At 38.3% G+C, this 12330-nt stretch overlaps 1 protein-coding gene across 3 annotated transcripts in view; it reads right to left on the minus strand.

The window, feature by feature from the left end:
- Positions 1 to 12330, minus strand: part of LMBR1 (limb development membrane protein 1) — a 140814-nt gene that overhangs the window by 38686 nt on the left and 89798 nt on the right. For all 3 annotated transcript variants that reach the window (XM_082847001.1, XM_082847002.1, XM_082847003.1), the window contains one exon: positions 859 to 939. In XM_082847001.1, coding sequence (XP_082703127.1) covers positions 859 to 939 — 81 coding nt within the window. The remainder of the gene's footprint in view (positions 1 to 858; positions 940 to 12330) is intronic.

A 12330-nucleotide genomic window follows, 5' to 3' on the forward strand; every position in this document is an offset into this window, starting at 1 on the left:
TAATGACAGATTTACACACTGATAGAGATCTGGAAATATCAGGTAACATGAGTTAAGAATCCCCTCTAATCCCACATCCTAAAGGCAAACACTTCCAGTTTCCTAAAGGCTGGAAGCAAATCTCTGTTTCTAGTGACAAAGGTCTACTTTGTAACACACCAATCCTTACGTCATGAACAACTGGAAAAGATGGATCAAACTTAATTTTTTAAAAAGAAATGTGTACGAAGATGTCAGAGAGCTACCATAATAATGGAAATTGAAGTCATTCTAGCTTTTTCTGTAGATTCCAAAGGGATTTTTAAATAACTGATTATGATTTCTGCAAATCCAAAAAAAAAAGGAGGGAAAATAAAGAAAAAGATTTAAGAGTAAAAAGGTCTAGCATATGTATAACTGGCGTCTGAGGAAATAAAAGAGAATGAGCAGATGCAATATTTGATGTGATGATGGCCAACAATTTCCCAAGTGGATGAAAGACATTAAGCCACACACTCATGAAGTGCCACAGATCTCAAGAAGGATAAATACAAAGAAATAAGACATTAAAAGGTAAGAATAACAGAAGATTACTTATCAGAAATAATACAAGTGAAAAGATAGTGGAGTGATATTTTGGAATATCATCATCTTTGAAAAGTCATTTTGTACACATACGAAACAACAACAACATAAAGTGAACAAATACGTGCTCATCCTCTCTCCAAACTAAAAGACATTCTTTATTAACGGCTTTGGACAGACTGAAAGCTTGTAACATAGAGATTTCACAATTTTAAAAAATATTCCAGACTACAGTAAAGTCTCTAATAAGAAACCAAGACCAATACATAAGTCAAGGAAAAAAATGTACAATACCTAATTTTGTCTTAAGAGTCTTTACATTGTCAAGTTCTTGTTCCAACTCCGTTATATTGTGTTCCACTGATGAAGACAGTCCTATCAAAAGCAAAAACATTTCAGAAACATAACAACAGAACCCCAGAACAGGCAGCCCTCACATTTAATGAAAATATAAAAAACACACTGCAAATCCTGATCACTAATAATGAAAACAAGGGCTGCTGTGACTCACAGAAAAGTACATCCATTTCTTTACTCCTTAAAACTTCCAAGTTCTTGCTGATTAAACACTACATGTTTCCTAGAAAATTTCTGACTCTGGTAAAATTCTTACTTGATCTATTATTAATTTTTCATTAATTACAAAAGCATCATGTGCTTATTATAAAAAGTGAAAGAAAATCAAGATCTCCTCCTCTTCATCCCACCTCCCTAACGCAACAACTGTCAAAAGCTTGGGTGAGGTTTTCTTCACCTTCATGTACATACTCATAACATACATACAAATCATACTCATGATTTTTACTATGTATTTTATAAGAATGGGTCAAATCAGACATTATTTCACCCCTTGCTTTCCTAGTTAATGATATGTCCACACTGACAGTCTCAACTTCTTAAAAGCTGAATAATAATTCCAGAATATGGATGTCCTTCAGTTTTATTCAGAATTATTCCGTTTATGAATATTCAGGTTTTCCTCAATTTTTTGCCACTACAAACATTTTTCTATGAACATCCAGTACTTTCTGGTTCTATTATTTTTGTAGGACAGAGTCTCAAAATTCAGACTGCCGAGTCAAAGGATATGAGCAGTTAGAGTTTTAAGAGATATTTAAAAGTTACTTCCCCCCCCAAATATTGTGATATATTGTAATAAGTTGTTATAATAATTTACATTTCTATGAACACTTTATTATAAAATATGCTTGATGTCAGATGATTTTGCCCAACTGTAGGCTAACATAAGTGCTCTGAGCACCCACTTAAGGTGGGCCAGGCTAAGCTGTGTTTGGTAGGTTAGATATTTTCAACTTATAATGGGTTTACCAGGACGTAACCCATCGTAAGTCAAGGAAGATCTGTGTTTTCCAATCTCTTCCCCAGCAGTGGATGTTGTAACTCTTGAATTTTTGCCAATATGATGGGTTAAAAAATATTTTCCCATTGTTACTTTAACATGTACACCTTATTCATATTTTCTGCTTGATTCTTCAGTGGTTTGTGTATGTCCATACTCTTTCTATCTTATCTGCTAAATTCTGAAATGGACAAATTTAAATCCCCCACTACAACTGTACTTTGACTGAATAGTTTTTTCTCAGTTTTTAAGAATTTTTTCATTATGCGTTTGTATTTGATAAGATTTGGGGGCTCCTCTAAGACTGTAACATGTTCCTTATGAATCACACCTTTTATCATTGCATCATGACCCTCAGTGTCTTTAATGCTTTTCTTTACATTCATCCCCCCCTTTCATATATCATTGTATTGGTAATTTTGGTTAGAGCAATATTCAATGCCTACATTATTACAATATAAATTCTGCTGCTTACCCATGTATAAACTATGATTAGCTTTCCTTTCTTCCATAACATTCTTCTTCCCACCCCCAGAATTAATCTTTTTTTTAACATTTGCTTAGTTTTTTATGCATTTACTACTAGTTCGAAGCTAAACCTTCCTCCCAAATGTCTTTATTTCCTCCAGAAGCTTACAAAGAAAAGGTGAATGGGAGGCAATTTTTTTGAAACTATACAAGTCTGAATATGAAAGTTTGGTTAAACATACATTATTTTTTTATATTTAAAAACTATAAATGAGGAATGAAAAGACGTGTGGTTTACAGGGACTTAAACCCTCATCTTCCATAGCTGTCAGGTAATAGTTAACTTAATGCTGTAAAATCAAGAAATAGCAGGGGAATCTTTTTATTTAGTGTTTACGAGTTTATTATTCTTTATTAGTTAGTTCAAAATTAATTACCCTTCAGAATCGTGAAGTCACTGCTCCACCGCCCCCCAGCTTCCAGTGTCAGCTCTGAGAAGTCTGAAGCTCTTCTTCCTCCTGGGCCTGAGTGTGAACTGCTTCTCATTCTCCCTGAGAGAACGTGTCGGCCTTTATCCCAGTGTCGGTGAGTCACTCTCATGTTCCATGTTGGGCACTGAGTGAGCACTTTCAATCTCCAAGATCTTGTCCTTTAGAGCTGAGAAATTTTCTTGATGTTGTCATTTCCTCCATCCTGTTTTCTCTCCTCTCCCCACTTGGAATTCGATTAGTTGGATGTTAGATCTCCTGAAATGGTCCCCTACTATTCTTAGCTCTTCCCTATGGTTGTCATTGTTGACCTATCTTCTTTAACTTCCAATCTTTTAGATACATTATCATTTCTAAATTTCAAGAGGCCCTTCCGCTCACTAGTTATCCCATTCCTAATGGAACCCTGGCCCTTCTCATGGATGCAGTCTCAGTCTCTCCCAGGATACTGATGATAGGTTTTACTTTTTTCTTATCCTGTGCATATTCCGTCTCCCCTTAGTGTTCTTTATTGTTTGTTTGTTTGTTTTGGCCCCTACTTTCCCATGAGAGGTTTTTCTCTTAAGTAAGATAAGGCTTAGTCATCTGTTCATATTTAAGAAGGAAGCACTAAAAATGATCATTTGAAACTCTAAGATTGCATGGGTGGCACCTGACAAGACTTCCTGTTGGGTAATCCAGCTGGGTTTTTCATGGACACCCAACTGCTAGCAGGGTGTGACACTGTCCTCCTGGGTAGACCAGATTCCCCAGATAAGACTCTCTGATCTCCTTCTTGGGGTATTAAAGTTTGGCTGTCCAGGTAATGGGAGATGGGCGCTCACACATTTAGTTTGTAAGCACTCATCCCATCCTCCCCTCCCCCAATCTGTGCCCAGGCCACAGTCTCACTTTCTCTGGAGAATTACCCCCCCTCTACTGCTGAGGTGGGGAAGAGGCAGTGGTCTGGTACCCTGGACGGAGGGGAAAGAGGTGGGGATCCAATCGTTTCATAAGCAGGCTTTTCACTGATCCTCCTTACCCTAACTTGTCCCACTTTACCCCACTTCCATAGGTGTCTGGTAGCACCACGTTGGGGGACTTTAGGGGATTCTGGAATATAAATCAAGCACAGATGGCTTAGGACTCAGCTTTCTTGGGTCTGCTAAATTAGTTACGTCTAAAATTCTCTCAGGTCTGCTAAATTTCAAAAATTTTTTATGGTTTTCTCCTCTCAAGTGTTCCTTCTTTTAGGTTTATGCTTCTCTGACCCTCAGTGTTCTCATCCGTGAAATGGGGGGGGGGGTATTATTAGGAGGCTTTCTGCTGAGTCAGAAAACTCAACTCAAAGTACCTTAAAAAATAAAACAATTTCATGTAATTGGAAGTTTACACACAGAGTGGGCTTCAAAGTGGGTTTTCCAGCAGCTCAACAGTGACATCCAGGGACTGAATCCTGCCATCCCCAAGTTCGTCTGTTATGAAGACTGGTGCTTTCTTCTTTCATGTAATTTCATAATTTCTGTTCATTTTATTTTGTTCATTATTTCTTCTTTTCCTAGCAAGTGGAATTTCTATTTATTCTTTTACCTATGTTAATTTGACACTTCAGTGGTTACTTTCTCATTCTTAACACACATACTTAGACTTAATGTTTTTTTCAACCTAACCCCACAGGGAAACCTTACTAGGTAACTTACCCCACACCAAGGTGAAGCTTTCACGACACTTTTTTAAAACCATTCTCTCACTGCTTTCCATTCACCCCTCCTAAGTCCTGGACTGTGCCGAGACTGTTTTAAAAATGTTTAGTTTGAGATTATTACTAAAGTTTTCCAATGATATGGAAGCCACCATATCCTTAATGACTAGAATAGTACCTAGTTACTAAATATACAGCTATAAAATGAATAAATAAATGAATGTCTTTTTGTGCCCTAATAGATATATGACATCTTTGGAAATATATGAGTTTTTAATTGCAATCTTCCCTGCCCCCCTAAGACTACTAAGATTATTTAATAATCCTTAACAGGTTATAAAAGGGAAGTTTGATGTTGGTCTCTCTCTCCTATGTAAGTAATTTTTCTATGTGAAAGCCTGTAAATCTTTTCTATTACTATCATCATTATTCTTGGAATTCGTGAATCATATAACTCTGGATCTGTTTACTTCCTGCTTAATCATCTTGCCTATGACTCTGTGACCTTTTTAATGTACACTCAAGTCTTTCCTCAGCTCACTGACAGGTTCTTCTATTATTTATTTACTTTTTTCTACTTGTTCTTTTTTCTTCTCCTAGATGTCTATTACTTAGACTAGGTATATTAGCTCTGTAGTCCATGTCTATTATTTCATTAGTGATTTCCTTCTCTTTGTTCTTTTGTCCTGTGACATGAAATAGTTCTTCCACTTGATTCTACCAGATGATTAATTCAATTTTCAGAAGGACTGTATTATTTTTCTATTGCTACTGTAACAAATCACCACAAACTTAGTGGCTTACAGCAATACAAATGTATTATCTTACAGTTCTGGAGGTCAGAAGTCTAAAATCAAGGTGTCAGCAGGACTGTGTTCCTTCTGGGGACTCCAGGGGAGAATCTGTGTGTCTTCTCCAGCTTCTGGAGGCTGCCAGCACTCCTCGGCTCATGGTCCCTTTTTCACATCACTCCACCCTCTGCTTCCACGGCCACATTTCCTTCTCTGACCCTCCTGCCTCATCTTTCACTTATAACAATGCTGTGGGACTTCCCTGGTGGCACAGTGGTTAAGAATCCGCCTGCCAATGAAGGGGACACGGGTTCGAGCCCTGATGCAAGATTCCGCGGAGCCGCAGAGCAACTAAGCCCATATGCCACAACTATTGAGCCTGCACTCTAGAGCCTGCGAGCCACAATTACTGAGCCTGCGTGCCACAACTACTGAGCCTGGCGCCACAACTACTGAAGCCCACGCACCTAGAGCCCGTGCTCCGCAACAAGAGAAGCCACCACAATGAGAAGCCCGTGCACCGCAACAAAGAGTAGCCCCCGCTCTCCGCAACTAGAGAAAGCCCACACGCGGCAATGAAGACCCAACACAGTCATAAATAAATAAATAAATAAATTTATTTTTAAAAAAAAACAATGTTGTGATGACACCGGGCCTGTCAGATCACCTAGGATAATCTCAAGACCCCCCCTCACTTAATCACACTGCAAAGTCCCTTTTGCCATGTAAGGGGTCATGTTTACAGGCTCTTGGGGTTAGGACTTGGGTACCTTCGTGCGACACTATTCTGTCTACCACAAGGGCTATCACATCTTTTGTCTACTGAATTTTTAATGTTTTTCCCACATTCTAGGCAATCCTTTTTCTACTCTAATTATATCTCTTTGAAAATTGGTATTTACTTTTGGGGGCTAATTACAAATTCTTATTTGTCTCTCCCATTAGTTAACTTCAATTGGAATCACACTTTCTCACTATTCATCTTGGCCTTCGTCACTCAGTCCTAAGCGAATGGTAACTTTTCTGTATCTGCCGCTATTCTTCCCTTCACACCTACTCAGCGCACACAGTCGCTCAAACAGTGACAAAACATCTGGAGGGCCCAGTAATTTTTGTTCTTGGGGAGTACGGATGAACTGACCAGAAACATTGACTCAGGAGAAAGACAACTCAGTGCTCTGGCATCTCTCAAGATACAAACAGTGCTCCTTTCTCAAAGGGAGAAATACTGAAGGGAGGATTCAGGCCAACAACCCAAGGCAGCAGGGTACAAATGCACTAAGCCCTCTTGTGGAATCACAAAACTTCAGTCTTACCCCAGGTTTCTAAAAAAGGTAAGTATTCCCCACTGCATTTCCTTTCTCACTTCCGTCCATCGCTAAGGAGAGAGAAATCCAACATTCTCTCTTTTGGAAAACCTGAGGTCTTGCAAGCACTGAAATGTTATACACTATTTCCAGAGCTCATGAGTTTCATCATTTTACTTGCCAGTATATAGTTTATAAAAGAACAGGGGTAAAGATAGTATAGATGTATTCAGGTAGTGTGACCCAAAACTACTAAACTTTGACTACAAATTTAGCAGCCAGAACAAAACGAGAAACATTTAAGTTACAGAATTAATGGATATTTCTGTATAACAAAGAGATTTACAGTAAGATGGCATAGCATTATAAGATTTTCAAGTATCTTTGAATATAATAGTCTTAGAGATAAGTATATTTTACTTTTTATCTCATTTCTTTACAAATTATACGGTATGTATCTGTAGTTAATGCTCATTTAACTTCTATATCTGATAAATTACAAATACAATTCCAAACTACATTTCATTCCCTATACTTGTGAAGAAAAGCATTATTCCAGTAACCAGTTCACTGTTAGAAAAAATAATCTGATGAATATTCAGAATTTTGAAAGGGAATCAGAGTAGACAGTATTCCTGCTGCCAATGTAAAATTAAGTGAAAAGACATAAATGCCTACTTTGTGGGTGTGATGTCTACAAAGCTCAATACAGATGTCTAGACTAATCAATGTTTTCAAAGGAAAATAACTAAAGTGATATTTCTGTAACACTGTGTGTTTATTTTTTGGTGACCCAATGCTAGGCACACAATGCGTAGTTAATAAACACTGACTGAGTTGCATACTAAAATCAAGAATACATTCTTATTGTCCTCAAAGAAATTACGCCTTTTTTAAATGACTAGATTCATCTGGAATAACACAATTTTCAAAGACACCACCATCCTTTACTGTATATCTCACTACCTAAGTGAGAAAAGTAAGCTTGTTTGGGCGGAATATTCCATTATAAATGACTGGAAGGAAATGATGGCTTTTGTAAGGAATCATGATACACTGCAAAGAATTCTGGAATGTTACACAAATTTAAGCGGCAGCGACAAAATGATCAAAATATCCTAAAGAACTGTATTATCATTACTTTACTTCAAAATGAATCTAAAATATTCAATGTCAGCATTGTCTAGTCAATAAGTCAAATTGGTAGACAAAACCTGTTTGGACTAGTCATGAAAAATAAAAAGGGATTCGCCAAGAAAACCACAAAGCAGCTCATTTAAGGTCAATTTAACGGTATTATTCTGTTTTCCTTCCAGCCTCAACATAAGACTTCACTACCTCAAAGGAAATTGTAAGAGTATCTATTTGCATTCCCCCTAGGTGACTGGCAGTTCACCACCAATTAGTTCAAAATTACACTGTTACTAGCATGCAATAAAAACAACACCTTTCATCTTTCTTACACAGGTAAGAATACCTTCAGAGCCAATAACTTTGATCAAATGAGTATTTTTGATCCTGCCCCACCCATCTCTTTGGATTCAGGAAAACTAATAGCTGAAGGCAACTTTTCCCAGCTTTATTCTTAAACTGAAAAACTAGTGTGGTATTGAAAATATTTTGCTTGCAAGATAACATAATTTCCCAAAGTCCAGCACTTCTTCAATAATTAAGCTGTCCTTACACCTTTTCTTTTTTTTTTTTTAGATATTTATTTATTTATATTTGGCTGCGTGGGGTCTTCTTTGCTGCACGCGGGCTTTCTCTAGTTGCGGTGAGCAGGGGCTACTTCTTCGTTGCACTGTGCAGGCTTCTCACTGTGGTGGCTTCTCTTGTTGTAGAGCACGGGCTCTAGAGCGCAGGCTCAGTAGTTGTGGCGCACGGACTTAGTTGCTCCGCAGCATGTGGGATCTTCCCAGACCAGGGCTCGAAACCATGTCCCCTGCATTGGCAGGTGTATTCTTAACCACTGAGCCACCAGGGAAGCCCACACCTTTTCTTAATACGTAAGAGAGCCTTAACTGACATGCATTCATATGTTAAAGGCAGACACTAATTATTTAATATAAAATATATAATGTTGTATTTTTAAAAACAAACATAAATCTCCAACTGGGTATGTAAACAATTCAAAGAATATGACGCAATAAAACAATCTCCCTAAACAATTCAGGACCATAAACAATTCAGTGTCCTAAACTTAGTCCCATAATGAATACTACTTGGAAATAGATACCTCTAGTATAAACATTATTTTTTCATTTAACTTTTAAATTTAGCATATAGCCAAAAGAAAGCTGATTAGAAAATTTGTTATCTAAGTAACTCTTTAAAATTTTCATTATACTTAGTACTTTAAATTGACCAAAGTTATTTCTATCACCAAGAATGTGAAGTCACTCAAGTACTTTTAATTATTTCTAGTCACTTAGACAAACAAGTTAGTTGTTAAAGCCCAAGACTCCTAATAATTCATAGAATGAACAGTCTCCATCCCCTAAGCGAACACCAATTACTGTACACCATAAAGCCACTGATAATTAGACAGACCCCAGAAAGCTTTTGAAAACTGAAGCCTGGCCATGAAATCTCTAAAGCATCTATTTGGGCATGAACAAATACTACTACTATCTACAGAGGAGATACACAACTCGCATACTCAAAAACTCTATTTCTATTCCATTTGCAGTGCTAACATTTGTTAAAATAATAGTTTCTATTTACTTCTAACATATCCACAAAAATATGGCTAATTATAGAACCAAGTAATATGAGACTTTTGATATTCAACACAATTTTGAAAATGCAAAATACTTTTTTTTTTTTTTTTTTTTTTTTTTGCAGTACGCGGGCCTCTCACTGCTGTGGCCTCTCCCGTTGCAGAGCACAGGCTCCGGACGCGCAGGCTCAGCGGCCATGGCTCACGGGCCCAGACGCTCCACGGCATGTGGGATCTTCCCGGACCGGGGTACGAACCCGCATCCCCTGCATCGGCAGGCGGACTCTCAACCACTGCGTCACCAGGGAAGCCCGCAAAATACTTTGATTATAAAAGACCACAAGCAAGATGGAGAGTATTAAACAATCAGCTTTAGGAACATTATACGAAGCTATGTACAATTAAAGTAATGGTTTGGGGGCTTCCCTGGTGGCGCAGTGGTTGAGAATCTGCCTGCTAATGCAGAGGACACGGGTTCGAGCCCTGGTCTGGGAGGATCCCACATGCCGCGGAGCGACTAGGCCTGTGAGCCACAACTACTGAGCCTGCGCGTCTGGAGCTTGTGCTCCGCAACAAGAGAGGCCGCGATAGTGAGAGGTCCGCGCACCGTGATGAAGAGTGGCCCCCGCTTGCCACAACTAGAGAAAGCCCTCTCATAGAAATGAAGACCCAACACAGCAAAAATAAATTAATTAATTAATAAACTCCTACCCCCAACATCTAAAAAAAAAGATTTTAAAGTAATGGTTTGGCCTTTTTTTTTCTACTTTAGCTATAAGTTATTGGTAGATCTTAAGCTAGGTAAGATGTTAAGATTATTTTATATGTGCTACTCTCGGGAACACTATCCTCCACATAAGTGTGGTTGAACAAGCAGCTCATATGCATTAATTCATCTTCTGCTAACAAATCTGGATCATCTATACAGAGTATCTCTTTCTCTAAATTTCAGAGAATATATGCTACTTAACTCTTAAATTATTCTATAGTTTGTTATTACAAAGTATTCCTCATCTACTAATACTGTATCTTCAGCCAATTCATTTCATCCCTTCATCATCTCATTATCTGGGTCATATTTTATTGTCATGAAAAGTGATTATATGGCCCAAGAAACTGAACAAATTGTAACAAGGTGTCTCTCACAGTTTCAGACCCTTGGACCCAAATTTTGATATCTTATTAGAAACCGTTTAATTAGTATTACCAGTAGAATTAATACTCTTTTCTGTTAGTTCATGAAGTCAAGATATTACTAAATATTTTCTTCTATCACAGTATTGCCCAAAAGAGGGTCATTCAGTGTCCACAATCTTTGCTATGTATGTTCTTGATGAAAGCTGATACTTGATCACCTTCAGCCCGTCTAAGCCCAAACAGTTCTCGAAGTGGGCCAGAGTCTGCTAAATCTGAGGCAGTCTCACTTCAGTGGTATAACCAACAGAATAACCATTGCTGGACTACAGAAGAATGCCTAAGGAAAGTCAAGATGAAAGTAACGTAGCGGACATGAGATAAAACCCAACATAAGCCTCCTTATACCATTAAAGGTGCTATTGTGAAAGACATCATATAGCTGACTGTCTTGCCAATGACAATGGGAAAGCTTCCGACAGGATGCTAGAACTCTAAAGCAAGCATAGACTGCCTGGCAAACTCAGCTTTGTTATAAACAGCAAGATTCAAGGACTGATGGTGACAAAATGCTTCTGACAGGTCACTTAGTTCCACAAAAAATTCAGATATGTCGTTTTTTTCAATCCTTTACCTTTCAGAATACAAAGGTACTGCAACATGACACTCAGCAAAAATGAAACAAGTACATCTTCTGTGCTCTTAAAAATAAAGAATCAATATCAACTTCAATAGAAAAAGCTTTAAAAGAAAGATCAAAACGAAGCAGGAAAGTAACCGCCACCGAAAGTGATATACTAACTCTTTATCGTGAAGATGAAAACAGTACCTAGCAAAACCGAATTGAATCACTAAGTTCAAAGGCTATAATATTTTTAAATAAATTACATTAAAAGAACTGTGAGAAAAAAAAAAAAAAAAGAACTGTGAAGGGTGTGAACTTAAACAACAAAAAATAATTCCTATTCATTATGGTGCTTCTAAAGGTACCCAGTACACCCATAGGCTATACACACAAAAGCTAATTATTTCAATTAATGCCGTTGCATAACTTAAACACTTAAACAGGCTAATGATAAATATATAACTTTATCCTGGGAATGAATTACAAAAGATTTTCTACCACGATTAGTGTAATGAGACTTTCTGCTGGGCTACTCTTCAGGGGTCCTGGAGTAGAAATGGATTGTGACTGCTCCCATTTCCTGGGTTAACAATAGGGGAAAATCACCTTACTTCTGCTTCTTCACTAACACCCAGCACACACGGTCCTCCAGCCCCTCAATCTTGGTTTGTCTCCAGAGGTCTCTACTATGGGCTTTCCTAAATACTCTTCCATGTGATTGTCTTTTATGCTGTCACCAAATTTTACTTCTTCCTTCTTCACATCTATGGTAAAATGACAACCATCCACCATGTGTGTTTTTCATCTATCCATTTACGTATGCAACAAGGATTTACTACCAACCCACCACATGTCTGGCAGTATCAGAGGATCAGGAAGAAAATAAGCAAAAATCCCTGCCCTGTGGCGTTCCTGTTCCAGGTGGAGAGATGGACAATATATGAAAAGTGAGCAGTATGTCAGCGACTGGGAAGTGCCATAGAAACGATAAAGCAGGAAGGGGGAAAGAAGTGCCAGGGTGGAGGGGCCTGGCACTACGAAATCACAGCCTCACGCTCACAGCGTGGGAAAGCCCACGGAGAAGGGGACCATTAGGTAAAGACCTGAAAGGCAGGAGGCAGAGGCGGGGCAGGCCGCATGAGAAAAGAACAGCAAGGAGACTGCAGGAGAGGAAGCCAGAGGATGCAGAAGCT

Source organism: Leucopleurus acutus, assembly GCF_964270905.1.
Source record: "Leucopleurus acutus genome assembly, chromosome: 9".
In the NCBI taxonomy this organism is placed as follows: Eukaryota; Metazoa; Chordata; class Mammalia; order Artiodactyla; family Delphinidae; genus Leucopleurus; species Leucopleurus acutus.